This window comes from Lycium barbarum, chromosome 1 (assembly GCF_019175385.1).
Source record: "Lycium barbarum isolate Lr01 chromosome 1, ASM1917538v2, whole genome shotgun sequence".
NCBI classification, from domain to species: Eukaryota; Viridiplantae; Streptophyta; class Magnoliopsida; order Solanales; family Solanaceae; genus Lycium; species Lycium barbarum.
In genome coordinates this window covers 158074696-158096214 of record NC_083337.1, presented here as the reverse complement: position 1 = coordinate 158096214, position 21519 = coordinate 158074696, and the positions used below count along the sequence as shown (strand labels likewise).

Here is a 21519-nt window from a genome sequence, read left to right as displayed (position 1 = left end):
GTCAGCGAATAACTGGAAAAGCAAACAACCCAACCTTCAAAAGTCCCTGAGAGAAAAGTCTTTCTGTTAGGTTTCTGTCAGCACGTAACATTCCAGCATGATGAATGCCAATCCCATGTTCAAACAGTTGGACGACCTCCTTATTTCTGGACTTGAGAACTTCCCTCTGAAATGCATAAATGGAATGACCTAAGAAAAAGATGTCATAATAAGGATGTCAAGAAAATATAAAAGTACAGGACAATAGAATTGCTTGCCTTTAAAATCTCATATTGAGGATGCTCGTCATTTGCGAACAGATCAGACTCTGTACTTTTACCAGACAATTCAACCTGTTGATATGAATATAAAATCTTTTAAGTGCAACTTTATAATATAATATATACTTCTACTCATGTTTCTAAGTCAGCTTGATATATATGGAGAAAGAGAATGTTTACGTTAAGTCATATTATGAGAAGTTGTCGACAATGGAGAAGGTTTCCTTCCCACATAACTCTATTGGAATCCTTAAGGTACCCAGAAAAATGTGTTTTTCACAAAACAAATGGCTAGCAATGGACGGCCGAGAATTTAAGGGAGAGGAAGCTCATTTCTGTCAGTTGGAGTTTTTATGTGCAAGGATGTGAAGATGTCGACCATCTCCTTCTATATTGCCGGTAGTATCGAGGTTATGTCGACCATCTTCCTTTACACCATTCTTTATAATATCTAACTCTACCAAGCCCACCACCCTCTCCGTTGCCGGCATGATATAGTTACTAAAGCTCTCGACTGCGGGATCCTAATTAGTTACCAGTAGAGCTAAAGAAAGTTTTAAGCCATTCCGGGGTCTTTTAACCAAGTCACTGTGCAGTCCTAAATGCAAATTTAGGCCAACATTTATCACCTATCTTTAGCAGAGAACCACAGGAAGGATTTGACAGAACATCCATGATTTATTAAGACAAAGATTGACTCTGCAAGGATCTGAAAATGCCTCGTGGCAGCAGTATGCTTTAGTCCAGGGATCATTACTTTGACAGAGCATTGCTTCGAACTAGGAAAAATGCTGTTAGCATCTTCAAAGATACTTTTCCAGCTTCTATCATGTCAGAGAGTAGTTATCCCCTCGCTGGAGGATCACCCATTTAAATTGACACTTGCAACTCGTAGCATTTCTTCAACAAAGATGTTGCACATTTTATTGCCTTTGTTTGACTAGTGATGCAGGACGAATCTAATCTATAAATGAGAAGAGGGGGGGGGGGGGGGGGGGGGGGGGGTTATCCTGCACGAAGTTACAGATTTATGCAAGTTACAGTTCACAATACAGAAAGTTGTAGAAGGACTTGAATGCTGAATTTCCATGTTCCTTGTGGAATCATCAAAATTAACCTCCACTATCATAAAGGAAAGATTGAGCATACTACGGAAGTTATGGAAACAACCATATATTCAAGGTTCTTTCTTAATAATAAACACGATAATAAAAAATGCAAGATATGCAATAGAGACTAATGGAGTTGTAAGCAAATAAAAATAGGCGCAAGATCAGAATAAAGGATTGCTTTTTAGACAAGTTTGATTTTTTTATGGATTTAAACAAGTACAACATAGATTTTATAAGGAATAAATAGTGAAGAAAATTTATATAGATACCGAATCATATAATATTCAGAAAGTAATGAATACTGAAGAAGATTTCAGTAAATTGAAGTGAAAAAAAGAAAATTGAGTTGGACTAAGAGGAAAGCAAGACAAACAAAATGCAACAAAGACAGTGGAACTATCAAGTAGAACGATTAACTGTGCGCTAAACCATAGCCTGATAATAACCTACCAGCTTATCAGCAGTTTTCACTGTGTCCTTACGCGAATGAACAAAAACCATAGCCTGATGCCCTTGTTTTAAGGAATCAACAACCTGCATAAGTGAAGAGTCAGACCAGAAATTTATCGGGAAAGTGCAAAATAGCAAAGAGAAAGGTTTTGGAAAAAGATACCTTATTGTAGCATATCTCATTAAGCAGTGCATTGCGGGCTAAAAAATTATGCTCACTAATACCAATATACTGCTGTGCAAGAGGTACTGGACGGTAGCTCGAATCAAAGAAAAATAAGCCTGTCTCTGAATTCACCCTTAGAAACTGTGCAACCTGGATTTCATAAAAGGAATAGCCAAAAAAAAAAAAAAAATGAATCCAAGAGGATGTAACAAAATATTGGAGCTTCATCACTCTGTATAGCCCAAATGCCCAACATGGAGGTGAAGACTTCTAAACCAAAATTTGTAACTCAAGAACCAACCTCCAAATAGTTGGGTAAAGTGGCTGAAAGGCCCACTATCCTTATCATAGACTGTGTGGACTCCACCTGTCAAAGCACCAGAATCAAATTTCAAACCTAATCATGCACACATGAAAATGGAGTCACCTCCACCTTAGCACTAGATGAGATGATATCATAATTAAGTCCATAACCTAATACTCATAGTAAGTCAATAGGTCTTGCTGCCAAGTTTATATTTCCAAGTTAAACTAGATTCGTGACTTAAAAGTCTGTCTCGCAGCATTTTCATAACCTTAAAGCACTCACATTCCTTTGGTTTTAAAAATCAAAAGCTCTAAAATATATTTTCCGAACATTGTATTATTTTGCTCTAAATGCCAACAACATAATTCATCTTTCAATTGTGCCCAAATTTTAATAAAATTATTACTTTATCAAAAAAAATATGCTACATCTTTCAATTTTAGGCATTTATTGAAGAAGTGGAACAGTAGCAGAGGATTGCGGCAGCAATTAGTGCACAGAGGCAACATCGTCATGTATAAACAAATACTGAAATTTCTACAGTAGACACTAGATCAAGTAAAACAGCATTTGCTAACCTGACGAAGTGTACGGGCTACTAATGCTTCTATCACAGGGCCTCTATCATCATTTAGCAAATGAACTTCATCAATGATAAGTAGCTTCACCAGCATTGAGAGTGACATGTCACTGCTTTTACGAGTAATAACATCCCACTTTTCCGGCGTTGTCACTATCATCTGAAGTAATATAACCAGACACCATCAGAGTGAAGCCAATCAATCAACCTCAACGAGGCCAGAATCCAAACAGAAAGCCAATAATTAAATAATCAACAGCTTTACAAGAACTGAAGTTTGACAGAACCTGTGTTTCCTCAAGCTCATTCTTAGAAAGTTGCATGTCTCCAGTAAGTTCCCTCACAGTTACATTAAGCGGAGACAACCGGTGACTGAAAGTTGATGTGACCTCTGCAGCTAATGCCTAGAGAAGAAATTATCTTATATTGCCAATTATCAGAAAGAAATTGAAGGACACAAGTACACAATTCTCAAACTATACCTTCATAGGAGCAACGTAGACTATTTTGAATTCATCTTTATGCAAGTAACCATCTCTAAAGTGATGTTTAATCTGCGCAAGAGATGAAGGTTACATAACTTCATCAAAGTGCCAATAGTCCCAGCATGGAACATGATCTAAAAGAAAGATAGAGCATACCTCATGTAGAATAGCAATCATCGCTATGTTTGTTTTCCCGGCCCCAGTGGGAGCACATACCTGGCAATAAATGAAATGAAAGCTATCAAAGGCGGATCAAAATTAATTTCTATAGGAAAGTAGCATACGTTATAACTGAAAAAAGGGTATTAACATACACTACCAAAGGAGAAAGTTACTCACTAGTATGTTTTCGTTGCTATTATAAGTAGTATGGTAAATTCTGCTCTGAATACGGTTGAGACTCTTGTAGCCATGGAAAGCTGTTTGAGCAAAGTCGTCTAGCTCCTTTATCTCAATCTGATAAGAAAAACAATCAAGCAAAACTATCAGTTAATATAAGAAAGTTTTGGTGAAAACAATGAAGATCCATCAGAAAAGCATGTTTTCATAACACTGTCACTTGAGAAACAGCAAAGATATGGTAGCCTCTCCAGTAAGAAAGAGAGATAAAGAATTGTCCCCGCATGCATCTGGTGGACAGGTTGGAGAGAAAGAAATCTTAGATGTTCTGAAGACAAGTGCAACTTTACTCAGAAGATCAAGATGAACCGTCTTGTTTTGTTTTACTTTTGGTATAAACAGGAGTATATGGAAGATCTAGAGTCATTTATGGATGTTATAGGATCCTTGTAAGTTTATGCCATAGGTTTGAAGATCTTCCTGAAACACCCTTGTAATTATGGGTACCTGCAGCTTTTTGTAGCAGGATTTTTTTGGATATATAATACAGTTGTTACCTTCAAAAATAAAAAAAAATATAAAAAAAAACCAAAGATATGGAGACAGAATTTAGAATTTCCAATATAATATGAAATGTCATTCACTTAATTGTCATGGTATAGAATCACATTGGGACTTCTTCCCTTCTCCACACCCCCCCCCCCCCCCCACCCCTTTTTGAATAAAAACAAAAAATATATATATACATAGAATGAAAAGAGTATATTAGACTGAAGATAACATAAATAGCATAGCATATACTAGATCAATAAAAAGCTAAATAAGCTAAAAGAATTCTGTAGGAAATATGTTTTATTGGAGAGAGAAAGACTGCAAAGAGGAGGATGAGCGTTCAGGCAAAATAACTACATGAGAAGGAACAGTGCATTTTAGTATCTACATCGGAACAAGGTTGACGAGTTTTATGCCATTTCATAATATCAATGATAAAAAAGCCTAAAAGTATTTGATTTGATATTGAGTTGTGTCTGTACATGAATTTTAATCTGAGAAACAATTGAAATTTAGTGAGTGAAAATCACTATTTCAAAATACTCCTCAAACAAGTTCTTCAACTTCCCTACTTCCAAATTGAAGTTGACATAATGGACAAAATAATAACATAAACACTGATTTGCTAAATTCTATTCTAATATTTGCAAATATTTTTTGGTTATAATTTGTGTCCAAGCGCCTACTAAATGGTTTGTGTTTCAAGGAAAGTAGGGGTTAGCTAAAATTAAAGGTTCTCCAACTCTCAGAGATACCCATGCATGGATATACAAGTTTCTAACCAAGAAAAAAAAAAGGAACTCTGGGAAAACACCAGACCTAATTAGGTGTCCGCGACGACTAATCATAGTCCAGAATAGTTGATATTGCCTATATGAAATTATGAATTGGTTCTTACATTTTATCCAGCTTGCATGTATTTTAGGTCTATCTCGTCTATTGCATAAGGAGGTCCACAAAAGGACATGACAAACCATCTCAGGCAATCATTTTTCTTATAAGTAGGCAATCGTTTCCATTTAATCGACTCTGTCTTACTTGCATTGTCTGTCAGATGTAATCATTTTTTATCTAGTAAAATCTTATACAACAAGACATTCATCTTTTTGAAACTTGTAACTTGATAGTATATATAAATCGACAAAACAGTACATAGGTTGTGCTGAAACCATATTTACCAATGTCCCTCTAAGAAACTAAAACTGTTCTGACAATCTAAAGGGAATCTAAAACATCAAGAATATCAACAGTTTCTTCTGAGTAAGACTGTTTAAACCAAAAACAAAAAGCAAAAGACAGTTCCATTTGATCTTTTGAACAGATACATGTGAAAAGAACTAAGGCAATTAATCATTCATCTTATCTACTGCCTGTACATTTTCATTTTTACATGTGAAGAGATAAAGGGCTGCTAGCATCAAGTATTGAATCATAGATAAGATAGAAGCATTTTGAAGATTAATATACAAACAGGTTTTGTAACCAACTCTAGCAACACTTCATTCAAACCAAACTTTACCTCAGTGTCTCCAATATTAAAACAGAGAAGATAAGTAGTTAGGGGAGCAGCAATAAACAAAGAAAAAACATAGTGGAAGAACAGGGAATACCAGTCTCTCCCCAGGTTTCATAGATGCAGTTGGTGTTGGAGGGATAATGACTTCTTCATATCCTTTCAAGTGCTTTCTGATAGTTCCTTGAGGAAGGGCTGTAGGACCTAAGCTGTTTGGCCCTTCACCATGACCAATGAGGTCCTCAAATATGTTTTTCTTCTCACTTGCATGAAGTAAAGAACTAAAACTCATGGTAGACAAATCACCCTCAACCCCGTTATTTGTTCCTCGTCTATGCTTCCTTTCTTCCTTGCGACGAAGTTTATCAATTTGCCGTTCAGACTCGGTTTGAACAGTTACCTGTTTAACTAGTAATAAGTAAATTCAAATGCCAAGTGTGGAATTGCATGTATGACACTATCATGGTTGTATATCAATTACTTACCTGGACAGCATAACTAGGAGCGCGTGATTGCCCGCCCATAGCCGTCTTGTCAGCTTTCAGTTCAAGTATTCCATGATGGATTGCATCAACAATTTCCTTTCTGTGCTGAGATAGGAGGAACAAAATTCAGGGGAAAAAACAGAAATGAAGAAAAATTATACTTTTAAACAATACCAAATTGCAAATGAACGATTCTCTACCTATATACCATAATTCTAGAATTTTGGAGAACTCAACTCGTATATACTATGAGCCCGCAATCGCATTTATAATCTCCCAACCAATCCTAAAACATATCATCAGACTCAGAGTACTTTACACCCTAGATACGGTACATTCTTTTTACTGCAATGCATCAAAAGTTTTTCCCCAGAAAGGTAGGGGTAAGGTCTGCGCACATCCTGCCCTCCCCAGACCCCACTCGTGGGACTACACTGGGTATGTTTTTGTTGTTGTTGCATCATAAGTTTAACAAACAATTTCATGATATGTCCAATGAAGATCCACAATAATTAGAGGATCAGCTCAAATTGTTACCATGATAAGATCTTGAACAGTTTCAAATGCACCATCACCAACAAGGTCAAGCAAATCGCCAGCTATCTACAAAAGAAACAAAAAGAAGAACAACAAAAAATATTATATGCTTACAGAACTGATGTGCCAGAAGATGTGGTTAAAGCATATAGAAGAACTATGAAGTGACAGTGACATATTGTTACCTCATCCCCTGGTTTCTCAGAATCAAGCACGCGGCATATGGCCATTGCCAGTTCATCTCGAGGAAGTTGTGAAGTATTTCCTCTAACTATGTTATCACAGGCATCTCTTAACCAGATTAAATCAAATTTTCCACCAGATACAGATTCTTTAAAATTTGTGATGGGGCCATGATCATACTGCGTTTCATGACTTGAAGAAGGTGCACTATCCTGCTCAACAAAAAAATCAGAATCTTCCAAAGAAACATCAATTAAAAAACGGGCTGGCGGTCTGAACACAAGGTCTGAGCCAAATTCCACTTCATCAGTGGTTCCATTAGACGTTTCTGGTAAAGAAGTGGTCTCAATTCCAGGGTGATTATTCTGCAATTCATGCAATCTTTGTGCTAAAGAGGCAACTCTTGATAGTAATGAGTCTGAAACTGTGTAGCCAACAAGTTTTTGCAAATCTAACCTGCATTCAAAATAAAAGGATTTGACTTTGCAGATTAGCAGTTCCAAAGAAACTTTCTCAATATACAGACATTCACAAAGTATTCAAAGGAAATAAAAAAATTGCACCTAATGTCTGATCTTCAGGTTCTTAACTGTTTAACATTTATTTTGCATGTCTATCAGTATTACTCTAGATTCTTTTTCAACCTTATGCAATTATTGTGTTGATAAGAAAGCGCATAAGAAATGTTAGTCATGCATTCTTTACTAACAATTACCTTAGTTGGCAACAGGACGAGAAAAGTAGAAGAAGCAAGCTGGGTTGTACGATGCATTTTTCAACTCGGTAAGATATATATTTCAAGGAATAACTAACATTTCAGCAATCAAGGCCTGAAAAACTTTTGACTGCTCGGTACGAAATACATTAACACCGCCATCAAGAACGTTCCACTACTGGCTGATCTTTTTGTCTAACAATTAAAAAGGTCTAACATGGAGAATCTAACAATTAAAAAGGTCTCTTTAGCCCCAAAAAAAAAAAACAATTGAAAAGGTCTAACATAGAGAATCAAACAATTAAAAAGGTCTAACATAGAGAATCTAACAATTAAAAAGGTCTAACATAGAGAATATTCTGTAAGGTATCAAGCACTCAATGGAATAGAATGCGATGAAGTTGACTCTTTGCTTTGGATGGCTTATAGCTCTGATATTTAGATCCTTCTGCAAAAAACTAAATGCTCACAGTGCTTCCGGACCCAGCAGAAGCCTACATAGGTGGACCTAATATGAGAACTCCTTTAGCCTGATACCAGCAACAGCAATTATCTTTTTCTCCCTTATTTTTGGCGAATAGGTTTGCAAAGAAGAAGTATCAAAAGGAACACAAACCAACTGCAAGTGGATTAAGTTATACTTCAAAAAGAGAGGGAGAGAGCAAGCAATCAGCACGAATTTTTTATCATAGCTTACAAAACTTTACGTAATTGGGAAAAGGGATGGAGAAGGGACCAACAGACCCTGCTTTAATTGAAGTAGGGGCAGAGCTCCTCTCCTTAGAGTCAAGTGGCTAAGCAGCTAATGCATAGTTGACCATGCACCTATCCTTTTACTAGTAGACAGTCTCCTTTTATTTCCTGATAAGTGTTAAAAGCATGTCAACACGACACACTGGTTCATCCATCCCACCCCACAAGTGATCCTCATTTATTCTAAAGATTAGTAAATACCATAAATGCATAAATACACACAGAGACAAAATAAGGAGATAAATGTTATCTTCAAGCAATACATCTAGAAACTGTGTGCTTACTTCTTCTCAGCAATAATCCTGTGTTGCTCATCCTCCACCATTGGCCCGCTGAAAAGCTTATACACACTGAATGCCACCTCTCTAAACTCCTCGGACACAATCTCACCCTTCATCAACTCAACCACCGTGGCAACAAACTGCTTATATGCTTGCCGCAACTCCGAAGAAGCTGCACCAATTATTAGAACACTTCATTAAGGAGTGGAGATGAAAAAGGCTCATAAAAAAAGTTCCATCCATTAACTAACATGACTATATGAATCCTCTAAAAGAACAACAGCATCATAATTTGACTACTTTAATGACCACATGAATCCACTAAAGAAATCAAACGTATTTCCATGAATCTCAAATATTCTTGAAGTATATTCAAACGACAAAAGGGAGAACGGAATTCTTGAAATCAATAGTACCTCATCCCATTTCAACATATTTCCATTCAATAACAACCCTTCAATCATAAACTAGTTGGGATGAGACTACATGAATCCTTTAAAAGATTAACAACATCATAATTTAACTACTTTTATGCCTACAAGAATCCACTAAAAGAACAAGAACGGAATGGAAGAAAATTTCAACATATTTCCATTCACTAACATGACTATATGAATCCTCTAAAAGAAAAACATCATGATAATTTGACTACTTTTATGCCCTCAAGAATGCACTAAAAGAATTCAAACATATTTCCATGTAACTCATATATTCTTGAAATATATTCAGATGGAAAAAAACAAAAAACAAGAACTTAATTCTTGAAATGAAGTACCTTCATCCCATTTATGTAAAATCTTTCAAGCAAGTTCAACATATCTCCATTCAATCATAAACTAGTTGGGATGAGACTACACTACATGAATCCTCTAAAAGATTAACAACATCACAATTTAACTACTTTTACGCCCGCATGAAAAAGAATTCAAACATATTTCCATGTATCTCAAATATTCTTGGCGTATATTCAGACGGAAAAAGAAAACAAGAAGGGGAATTCTTGAAATAAATAGTACCTTGGTCCCATTTAAGTACAATCTTTCGAGCAAGTTCTGATTCTTCAAGTGAAGTTGCAGTACTGAAAAACAACAAAAACATACACTTTTAATCAGCTGAACGCTTGGGAAATTTGATTAATCAAGAACGAAAAAGATGGGTAATTTTATTATTATGATTATTTATTTCACAAAAAGATGGGTATTTTGAAGTTGCAGTACTGAAAAAAACAAGAAAATTACATACTTTTTAACAACTGAACACTTGGAAGATTTAATTAATGTTACCTTTTGCGAGAGTTGAGGTTTTGGAGAATGGATTTGCGGTGAAGGTAAGCTTGATCAGCATCGAATGGTTCTCTGAGAGCATTCGTCAAACGAGGAACTTGAAACAACATTCTTGGACACGATTGATCTTCTTTTCCGATGTTTTTACGGTGATGGTCTCAAGTGTTGGGTCTACACTGCTTTTTATGTTACTTGATTTCTTGCGCCCAAAGGTGTAATCAAGGAACCGCCCTTTTTTTTTTTTTTATACTCAGTAATGAATTTTGTCAGTAGAATACTCACTAGTTATACGGAGTATTTAATTATTTATATTGGGTAATTGGAATAATTATTGAAAAAGAAAAAAGGTAATTGAACAATTGTATACTATCTGTACCAATTCATGTGGCAGGTTTGTAGTTTTGAGAGTCAATTTTTTTTTAAAAAAGAAAATGTTTTTACTACATGGGGCAGGGGAAGGGAACATGGGGAGGAGATTATATTGTCAACCAACTGAAGTATTAGATCTCTACTTGAGAGTCAATTAAGTTTTTCTTTTGACCCGAATTTATTTATACTCTTGTCCCAATTTATGTGATATGATTTGAATTTTGAGAGTCAAATTTTTTAATTTTGACCGTGAATTCGAACATATAATCTTTAAGTTTTTTTCTGAAAAATAATTTACATATTTAGAACTACATAAAAAATACTATAAGTTACAATAATCAACAACTTAAAATATTTAAAGGGCATACAAATAAATTCCGGTCAAAGATTTTCTTGCTTGACTCTCGAAAAACGAAAAGTATCACATAAATTAGGACAGAGGAGTATGTCTTCTAAATATTTTAAATTGTTAATTATTGTGATTTATATTATTTTTTTACGTAGTTTTCAAATATATAAATCTTATTTCAAAACACTTAAAGCTTTTATGTTTGAATTCATGGTCAAATTTAGAAGTTTGAATCATGAAAGTCCAACAGTGCCACATAAATTGGGACGGTATTTACCAGAGAAACAATTTAGTTGAATTTGTGTTTGTGGTCAAAGACATGTGAATTAAAATGACCAGTAAATCAATATAATATGCAAGTAAATAGAAGGGAAAAATAACTTAATAATATTATATAAGACTCTATATTATAAAATATAAGAATACTTTTTCTTATTTACAAAACATACCAACAAAATTATAAAATAAACCAGATTTGAAATTAATATAATACCCACGATTTTGGGCTTTTTTTTAAAAGAAAAACTGATTTTTAAATGTGGATTTAATTTTAGGATAGTTACCAATTAATTTCTTCTTCTTCTCAAAAAGATTTCTTTCTCAACAGTTGTTAATAGACCCCATTCTTGCCTGATAACCCCTTTCTTTTAATGTCTCGTTACCATCTTCTTCTTGCCTGATTACCATGGATTTTGATATTTATTGTCCTATATGTCTCGTTTACTTCTTTTATTACATGATGATTTTCCGTTGTGGATATATAGTACATAACTTTTGTGTACTCCAATCCGATTTTCTTCTTCATCGGTTCAACCCCAATTTCACCTCTGCAATTTTGTTTCACACAAGACAAAGCACAAGGCATTATACTCTCTCCACTCTCAAATATCGGTATAGTTGTTTTGGCAAATTGAATTTATTTCAAAATAAATAGGTTTTATATGAGGATGTTCCTTCAAGCCGTACATATGACTTTTATCCAATATAACTTTCTGCAGAGTCCTATTTGTATCTATGAGATTAACAACATAGCCAGTGAATCTCACAACGTGGGGTCTGGGGAGGATAGAGTGTACGCAGACCTTATCCCTACCTTAGGTAGGGAGGCTATTTCCGGAAGACCCTCGGCTCAAGATTTGTATCTATGAGATCAAATATGGAATTCTTAAAGAACAAATCATTTACCCCCCCCCCCCCCCCCCAACCCTCCAATTTAACATGAACCTTTATACATATTTTATACAGTTATATACATATTTCATACCGTTTTTATACAGTTTTCATACATGAAAAATGTGAGAATTCTAAGCTTTGAGCTAGATATACAATTTTCATACAGTTTTTATACACAAAATTTGAACAAAATTTTTAAGCCTCGAGCGAGATATACACATTTCATACATTTTTCGTACATAAAAATTTGAGCGAATTTTCCAAGACTTGAGCGAAAATTTCCGTACATGTTTTATAAGAAATCTATTGATATGTTTTGTAAACTGAAAAATATCGTCATATTTTGTTAATGTACCCTATTCTTATGTATATATACGTAATTCTCCCTAAATAGAATGTAAACGAAATAAAGCAAAATGGGGAATACCCTGAGCCTCGATCGAGCCCGGTGCAAGTTCCTCCGACTAAGCTGGTGATTAAGCACTTAATAAAACGATAAAGAACTTTAAGAAATGAAGCAATTGCGCATAAGTGTAGTGTATTCCTCTTAAATTTCGTGTGTTTCCAATGGGAATGATAATCTCTATATATACTGGGAGCTAGGGGCACACATTCCATGTATGACACCCTGCTCATAATGAGTATTAATTGAGTAATAATAATGAGCAATAAAGAGGACCATTAAACCTAATAACACCAGTATATAACGTTCAACTTGATCCGTAACGGCAGCCCGTTGAGCTCTCTTCCAGAGCTACTCCAATAGTCTACCAAACCACATGGTTCTTCCGGTGCAATGACATTTCCTCCGGTGACACTCAATGCTGACTCATTTTAGCTTATCCCTTAAGCCATGCGGCATAACGCTATCTGTCTAGCTGTATTATGCGAATTTAGCCCAATACAGATAGAAAGAGTATTTGATTTCTTAGTAATTAGTAAATTGATCCTTGTTATAGATGTCTTAACATGATCCAATTCAAAAATTATGTTTCACAATTTCTTAATATAATTTTTCAATGTCTACATGACCTTTTGAGTACAAATCACAAGAATGTGTGCTTGTTCTCGAATCTACGCACTTAACTTTTCAGCTAATTTAATTTGTTAAGTTGACTTTTCGATATGATAGTTATACATCAAAGTTTTTTAAAGTACTTTAACATTTTCTTCTATTATTACTGTATATGTTTTAATACATCAATGATGTGTGTACTAAGTAGCCAACATAATTATGTCCACCAAGGTTAAAGTAGACATGTACAGAGAAGTCCATCGATTTTGTTATTTCATCAATAGTAAAATTAAGCAAATTTTGTAAGAAAGTTTTTCAAGGAAGTCCATCGAAAATACGTGATTTCTGACGAAAAATTCGTTGAAAAAGCTTCTGACCGATCTCCCTAGGAAAAATATTGTCGAAAATTTGGTTATTCTTTTGCAATCACTAGATTAGTAAGTTACCCTATCTCATTACTTGATATGTAGAGTTAATTATCGTTATAGTTCCACTTAATTCAATAACGTAAATTTTTATACATTATTACATAAAACTTAAACTTGTATAATAATAAATTAAATTAACCTCTTAAATTGCTTTTCGAATCAAGTACCACTCATAAAACAAAATAAAAATAATACTTCTTCAGGTTCGATCTCAAAATCCTCATATTGTTTATATTAGTTTTTCGATGACCGTTCTAAATTAGCTCAATAGGATACTACTACAATTTTAACAAAATGAGAAAGATAATACAATTCCATGTATCCCAGTGTATAGGATGCACTTTCTGGTTAGAGATTTTATGCCCAAGACAATTGTCAAACATAATTTAGTATTCAATGCAATCTCAGTTCTAAGAAATGGAAGCACATGAAAGGTAATTGTATAAAAAAACCAAGCTCTTGAAATTTATGTATATACAATACACTATAATGGAAATAATTGATCCGTATAAGCACACTAAGTAGTCAGGCAGGTTTAACTGATGAAACTTTCGTGGAATAAGATACAAATACTGATACCAAACCACTTCCACAATGAAACATATGCATGTTAATTGACATCTGTTTTTTTCTTTTCCTTATTACTACATCTTTTTGTAAAAGAATGCTAAAGGAAGATGTTACAACCCAAGAAGCAAGTAAGCAGAAATGTAATGTTGCCTGCAAAAGGGACAATAATATGTAAAGAAGTTTGACAAAAGTACACTGCAAATGACAACAAAGAAGCACAGGAAACAAAAAAAATCCACAAAATGGCAAATTTCTTGTATAGAACAATAGCATAGGAGATAGGTTGAGAAGGTCCAAACGCTTCAAGAGTGTTTTTGCACCAGTTACAATATATTGAAACCTGTTTTTATTTTGGTAAATATAAATGGGAAAGCCGATGATATATACAGACCAATGAATAGCATTGCCTTGATAAGACAATGTTAAATACAATTTATCTCAGGTGAAGTATTTGAACCTGGAAAGCATCAATTCAATCTTATGCAGAAGCCTAGTTGCTTCTTTTTCTCCAGATGCAAATGGGTTGGTCCACTCTTGATACTGGTGAAGGCTGCCTGTGAAGTCTGTGAAGAGTCCATCAACTCCTATCTCGTTTATCCAGTAATCATACTCATTATATGGATCTTCACTGAAGTTGAAGTGTAAGAATTTGTTCTCATTCCGGAAAGTGTATGGATGGACCTGGATTTGTTATTGAAATTCAGAGGATGAATGTGTACAAAATTAAGATGAATTGCACGAAAGAAAAGAGAAGAGAGAAAGCCCATTTCTACCCATGAGATAGATATAAGTACATAGCATGCATTCGAATTCAAAACACTTTATATGATAAATAGGTATTTTCTTTCCCTTCATTTAAAAGTAATCTAATCTTAGTGCACAATCAAATTAATAACTCCGGAACAGAGATCAGCGGAAGGCCATAGCATATCACCAATTAACTCCACATGTAAACGATATCCCAGTAAAAATATTTGATCACGTACCTGTAGATTACGCGCATGTGCTCTTGCAACAAGATCAGAAGGTGTTTCCAGATAATTGCTGGAAACAGGAACTATGGTGTCCTTCCAAGGCCCAATCCCCACCACATATTCCTTGATATAGTCAAGATAACCGTCTGAAGTAATCTCCCAATATGACTGAAATGCAAAAAGGATCACTAATTTTCTTCGCAATAGCAAAACGGTGTGACAAACATATTTCTCTAGGAGATATTTTCAACACGCCATATCCAAGAAAGAGAATACATGTTAGAATATAGGTTCATTTGTTAATCAGCAAAGAGTCAATTTCTATTTTTTTATCAAGCCTGTAAAATGTACTGGTTAATCCTGTAAACTTTTAAACAAGAATCTTAATATTACATGCTTTTTGCAAATCTTTATCACGTCTGCATATAGACTGCAGATGTAGTTGGCACTTCTATCAAAGTCCTAAAAGTTTGGGTTTCCTGTTTGTATATGCTTCTAAATTGTGGGAAAAAATTTCCCTTTTTCCTTTTTGGAATTTGGCGTCTCCCGCATAAAGATAGTCAACTTCTTCTTTGTCACATATAGTGAGGGGAATGAAAACCTGATTGGTGTCTTGAGTTGGCGTAGTCGTGTCATCAATGAGGAAGATCTTAGGCAGGTCTGTTTGATTTGATATGTAGACTAGTGATGTTGGCGCAAAAGATTGAATAAATGCAGGCTGCTTTAGCCATTGCTTTGACATATATGAACCTTTGTATCCATACTTCTTCAGTGTCTCAACAAACTTGTCCTCAAATTTCTTACCACCTGGCCATTTGACCTGTTGGAACCAGCAGTTAGTGCATAGATAACTGAAAGTCACACATAAGGAACAACAACAACATACAATGTAATCACACATAAGGAAAGCTGAGAATAATACATAAGAGTCAAACATACTCTGCTAAAATTCAGTTTTCCCTATTTTGTAACAGAAAGGGAAAGAACTCACGTGTTGGTTGATAAGGACTGGATTTTTTATCTCTGGATATATTCCAACAACTCTGTGGGAATCCAATGCAATTGAGATGAACTCCTCAAAAGTAATAATAGAAAATTCTCCTGCATGTTAATTAATTGAAAATAAAAACAGTGAGAAATATAGGAGGCAATGGGATGCGTTTTTCTGAAGAAACTATCATCGTATAGAATAAAAGCAGGAGCATGCATATCTTGTTGCTGGGCAAAGTTAATCAAAAGCAACATTTTTGGCTCATGTTACATTTCACATAGCATAAATTTCCCTATCTTGTTTTTTATTTACAGGAACCTTTAGAAAACTAACCATTATATTGCTGATCTCTGAAAGGATATCTCTGCTTTACATGCAGAAGCTTCAATTCTTCAAGGGTGAAATCAACTGCATATTGGTACAAAAGAAATAGAATAACACTCAGAAGCACGTAATTATTTATGTTTGCTAATACACATGGGTAAAATGAAGAAAATGAAGCTAACACAAAATAACAGCAGAAGGACACAATCTGTTATTGACCGGAAAAAATGGAAGTTAGCACAAGTGAAATTATAACATCCATACCAAGAAAATATCCAGTAGTGTTAACACCTTGAACATCATAGGTCCTCTTTCGATCAGCAAACTCCTTGTGATTTGCTATATCAGTTGTATCATCGAGGATGCAATCATGGAAGCATATAAGAGCGCCATCTTTAGACGCTAAAATATCTGTTTCGATGAAATCAGCACCCTCTTCAATAGCTCTCTGCATAACACTAGAGTTTCAGGAGCACGTTTTGCAGTTTATCTAAAGAAACAGCCTGTTTGCTTCTATTTCAGCATCAGTTATTGTAAGCAGAAAGGTCCTATTACAAACAGCCAAAAGAATTGTCTGTATAATTTTCGTGGTATTACTAATTTCAGTATCAACCATGTGGCCTTAGTGAAGCCATTTCATTGGAGACTAGACCCGATTCCTATTTGCTACTTTAGAAACCAGATTTTTTTGAGACGATTGCAGACATACCATGTATGCTGCTGCAGTTTCTTCAGGAATTTCTCCATTTGAACCTCGGTGTGCGATGTTGTACGCTCGAAATGTTTGTAAAGGCTGTTTATTCCTGTCGTTTCTTCTACTAGGAAGTGGGTAGAGAGGTCTGGCCGAGCATCCAACAAGAAGTAGCAGAAAGATATAAGGCACAACACCTGTAAAGTACATTGAGAAAGAGGTAATATTCTGTACATGCACACAGACGATTATAAACGTTACCTATGCTTGTCTATCTACAATGTTTTCACACGCGAACACATGGTATATCTATTGGTTCATGTGTGGTTCGAGACCAATATATACACACATGCATGTACTTGATATCAGCAATTGATCTATTCTGATAATCCAGCTTATTGCAGCTTGACAAAAGTTAGAACATACCTTTCGATCTTAAACATGGAAAACCTTTGGAAATTAACAAGCAGTAGTACACACACAACAACCGCTGTGCCTCAGTCCTAAACTAGGATTAATCAACAGCTATGGTCAATTCACATTCTTTAGCAACAGGCAGCAAGATGTGCGGAGAGTGTACTATCAACACTTTTTTCAGCCAAAGCATAAATGAGTAGTGCTTGCAGTGCAGGATATCTGAATATATTTATAACAAGTTCAATCCAATGTTTATATCCTAGTTTGAAATGGGGTATCCTTACAAACTTTGGACAAAGTACTAGATCAGATTTACGTTCAATTCTTATTCTGGAAATCAATAATGGAAAGTAAGATTTACCTGTAATAGGAATTCTCTTGGAGACCCTAATTTGGTTCACTAATTCTATGAATCAACGACTACCTTCAATCCCACACTAGTTGGGTTGCCTACATTAATCCTTTATATTCCTTCTGTGATATTTGGTTCACTAATTAGATTGAGCTAGCACAATACTACATCATAGCAATTGAAATAAGTAATATCTGGCTGCACTTTCAATTCTATCTAAATAAATAGAACTCCCTCCATTTCAATTTGTTTGTCTTAGTTTGACTCGGCACGGAGTTTAAGAAAATAAAGAAGACTTTCGAACGTTGTGGTCTTAAACTAAAGATGTGTGTAATGTATCAAAATGCCCTTGGAATCTTGTGGTCTTAAATATGCCATGTAGGATATTGGTGTCAAGACTTACTAAATATAGAAAGTGGCATTCTTTTCTAAACAGACCAAAAGGAAAGTAAGACAAACAAATTGAAACGGAGGGAGTCACTAAGACTGCTCCCTTTTCAATTTAGAGCTAAGATTCCTTTTTTGAGCTGTAATTCTATAAGCTAACAACAACAATGCTTCAATTCTAAATCAGTTTGGGGTTAGCTACATGAATCCTCAACATCTTTGTTTATATTCTATATTTGGAAACGAAGTGTTTTAACATTTCACATCTCATTGATTATGATACTCAAAAAAGTTAAGCAGGATTTTCCAAATTCAAAAACTAAGTCTCACTTTTCTTCCCAATTAATACTAACTAGTAGTAACTAACATGCATCTCCAAGTTTACCTTAAGAAATCGTGTCATGTCTCAAAGCTCCCTGTCCAGTTAATATCATTTGGGATTCTGTGGTTGGGAAACAAAGGAGACTACAAATTCACCTAACATCATCAGATGATATTAATGAAAACAGCGAGCCTACAAAGTTATTAAGAGTGAACGATTACTACTGCAACACTAACATCTTTCTGCGGTAATGTGGGGCCAGATTGACCTACAGAGTGCTGTATGAACCGAATTCAGCAACCCCAACTTTACATTTAAAATATTAAAGTTACATTAGATCTCTTACCATAAAAGGTTACCAACTGATTTCATAGGTGTAAACCTGTCATGTATTAATGAGATACGAGCAAATTTTAACAAACTTATCTCTTTCTTTTTCTTGTATCTTGTATCAGTACCACTCCTCCCCATAATAATAGATAATGTTAACGGTATCACAACAAGTTACTATCGACGTAAAATAAATCCAAAGACGCTGCATATAATGTATTCTTATCTCGGAAATGCTTTGACAAGAATTGGTAATTATCAGAGTAAAGCACACAGATAAGCTCTTGACAAACTTTTCAACCTTCCCATTTACTCAAAGTGAATTATGCGTCCTGCAACTTATTGCCACAACAGATTACTTAAACCTCCTAATAAATGATTTCATCTGTAACTTCATAAAAGCAACATACTGGATTTGGTCCAATGTTACCGACTTAGTCCCTGCTAATGCGGGATGCTTTGTGCACAGTGACGGAGCCAGGATATTCACTAAGGGAGTTCAAAATATGAAAAAGTAAACACACGAAGAAACCAAATGGGTTCAACGTCTACTATATATACATAAAATATAATTTTAAATATGTATAAACAGTGTAATTTTCCGCCGATGAACCCCCTTGGCCCTTCCTCCCTCCGCCCCTGTTTGTGCACCGGGCTGCCTTTTTGGTTATCAACTTAGTGCACATTGGAAACAGGGAGCCCACAAAAAAACAAGCTTTCAAATGAATTCACTTAATGCAGCAGCTAATACGTCAAGGGGTTGTAAATACACAAAATCTAAGCTGAAAAACACAATTTTCAAGAACCAAATGACAATCTTGGAAAAAGTCTACTCCTACCATATACACGTTAATCCAAAACTAGTTGGGCTAAGACCATATGAATACTAAATCCATTCCACTCTATTTCATTCCAATACTACAAAACAACAAACAACAAAACAAAATTACAGATACAACAAAAATGTCCAATAATTGCCATTTGGGGTTTGTAATGCTTACTTGGTGAAACCATTGAGATTTTTCCCGTTTTCTCTCACTTCTCTTCCTTGTTTGTTTCACAAATGACCCCTAAACAAGATTGAATTAAATTTGTATGTATTACAGATTGGTAGCCGTGGATTTACCAATAATTCCAAGAATATTCTTAAAGATGGATATTTCAAATTCCGGACGTGTTAGAGTTACATGAATATTTCATTTAGAATAATGACAGAGTTATGAGAGACGTTGATGAGAAAATAAGATTTAGATCTACGGTTAATATGCTTCCTTTAGGTGACAGGTTTGTCACTGTGAAGAGAGATCACGTTTTTTATGGGCAGGCAACTGTATATGGGACGACTTATCTGATTGAACTGATGATAAGTCCACTTATTATTGGTACGGAACATATCGATGATTTTTTTAGTACTCCAATCAGTTCCGACCTTATTTTCTCAACAAAAAATTAATTTATTTAATTAAAGGAATTAGACAATGCATAGAAAAGAACTTAATTCCATTCCTAAGGATGGATCAATATTTATAGTCTATAGATATTGGTATAATTAAATAAACGGAAAAGGGCCTAAAATGCCCTTGAACTATGGGATCTGGTACAAAAATTCCCTCTGTTTCCTTTGCGCTCTAAAATGCCCCTGTCTCAACCTATTGGGCTTAAATTGCCCTTAATTTTTAACGGCAAGGGCATTTTAGGCCCTTTTCCGAAGAAAATTAATTTTTTTATTTATTATGTGGCACGTTTTAATTGGTTAGTTTTAAAACTAACCTAAACTAATTATATCCCAATAAAAATTCCGGATCCACCTAACCCACCCGACTTAAAATGGTGATTGTGGCGACATTTTAGACGTTTCAGAATTCATTAAAAAAGAAATTTCAGGAAAAATTCATTTTATATCAATATGAAAAATAAAAATAAAACACCTCTAGCACTACCGACTAATAAGGGCATAAAAAATCAACTAATCAAAATCAATTGAAATTATTCTCAAGTTTGCTTCTAAATTGAACAAAGAAGATTTTAGAGGTAATTTTATAACTTATTAAATAAACATAAACTTAACTAAATTCATAAACTTAACACAAAATCTGATCCACCTAAACCACCAGCCAAGAATGAAAAATTGGTATAGGATGAGGGTGGTTTTGGACATTCTTGGTTGTGGTGGCTCGATGCGCCGTTTGGATAAGCGATGTTACGGTGGTGGTTTTAATGGATGTTTTGGGTTGTTTCAATAGAGGAAAGGACGGTGGAGATTGATGGTGGCTCACCGGCGGGGACGAATGTTGCTACAGTCACCATTTTAAGTCAGGGATGGTTAGGTGGATCCGAAATTTGTGTTGGGATATAATTAGTTTAGGTTAATTTTAAAACTAACCAATTAAAACGTGCCACGTAATAAATAAATAAATAAATAATTCTTCGAAAAAGGGCCTAAAATGCCCCTGAACTCTGGGATTTGGTACAATATTGCCCTCCGTCCATCTATTGGGTCAAAAATGCCCCCTGAAATTAAGGGCAATTTAGGCCCAATAGGTTGACGGCGATGCCATTTTAGAGCGCAAAGGTAAATGGAGAGCATTTTTATATCAAATCTCATAGTTCAAGGGCATTTTAGGTCCTTTTCCGTAAAATAAAAAAAAACTTCGACTGTTAAGTCTAGACTTTGATACTCTTCGGTCCATTTTACTTGTTGTCCTTACTAAAAAATTTTACTTGTTGTCCTTATTAAAAATAGTTGATTTAAAATAGTTATTATTTTAGAAATTATAATTAATTATTAGTTTTTACATTTACCCTTACTCAATAAATATGGAGAGA

The 21519-nt window shown here is 34.8% G+C and overlaps 2 protein-coding genes across 6 annotated transcripts in view; both read right to left on the bottom strand.

Moving 5' to 3' along the window:
• Positions 1–10244, bottom strand: part of LOC132600379 (DExH-box ATP-dependent RNA helicase DExH14) — a 34246-nt gene extending 24002 nt beyond the window's left edge. For 3 of the 5 annotated variants that reach the window (XR_009567191.1, XR_009567190.1, XM_060313518.1), the window contains exons 1-17: positions 10002–10244; positions 9735–9796; positions 8722–8890; positions 6972–7425; positions 6787–6852; positions 6250–6354; positions 5862–6164; positions 3700–3816; positions 3517–3576; positions 3358–3429; positions 3163–3279; positions 2874–3035; positions 2290–2355; positions 1986–2138; positions 1823–1906; positions 258–332; positions 35–166 (exon numbers count right to left, since the gene is read on the bottom strand). Coding sequence is in view for 3 of the 5 variants with exons in the window: in XM_060313518.1 (XP_060169501.1) it covers positions 35–166; positions 258–332; positions 1823–1906; positions 1986–2138; positions 2290–2355; positions 2874–3035; positions 3163–3279; positions 3358–3429; positions 3517–3576; positions 3700–3816; positions 5862–6164; positions 6250–6354; positions 6787–6852; positions 6972–7425; positions 8722–8890; positions 9735–9796; positions 10002–10111 (2307 nt within the window). In the remaining 2 variants the exon portion in view is untranslated. Of the gene's footprint in view, positions 1–34; positions 167–257; positions 333–1822; positions 1907–1985; positions 2139–2289; positions 2356–2873; positions 3036–3162; positions 3280–3357; positions 3430–3516; positions 3577–3699; positions 3817–5861; positions 6165–6249; positions 6355–6786; positions 6853–6971; positions 7426–8721; positions 8891–9734; positions 9797–10001 lie in introns of those variants that run through there. The other 2 variants (XM_060313493.1, XM_060313502.1) reach the window with 2 other exon arrangements.
• A 3895-nt stretch (positions 10245–14139) lies between these two features.
• Positions 14140–19851, bottom strand: LOC132600371 (glycerophosphodiester phosphodiesterase GDPD6-like). Its single transcript, XM_060313482.1, has 8 exons — positions 19695–19851; positions 16904–17082; positions 16459–16642; positions 16204–16278; positions 15871–15980; positions 15481–15699; positions 14892–15047; positions 14140–14586 (listed from the first exon to the last, which is right to left on the bottom strand). Exons 1-8 carry the CDS (start codon positions 19705–19707, stop codon positions 14344–14346), a joined length of 1179 nt encoding a protein of 392 aa, XP_060169465.1. The 5' UTR covers positions 19708–19851; the 3' UTR covers positions 14140–14343.
• Between the last annotated feature and the right edge of the window lie 1668 nt (positions 19852–21519).

What these genes read in the sequence shown, in the direction of transcription:
- LOC132600371 (XM_060313482.1), bottom strand. An exon ending in CAGTCCTTATCAACCAACAC is followed by an intron (nt 15,700 to 15,870) that starts GTGAGTTCTTTC and finishes TGGTTCCAACAG; the next exon opens with GTCAAATGGCCAGGTGGTAA. An exon ending in CACATGCGCGTAATCTACAG is followed by an intron (nt 14,587 to 14,891) that starts GTACGTGATCAA and finishes TAACAAATCCAG; the next exon opens with GTCCATCCATACACTTTCCG.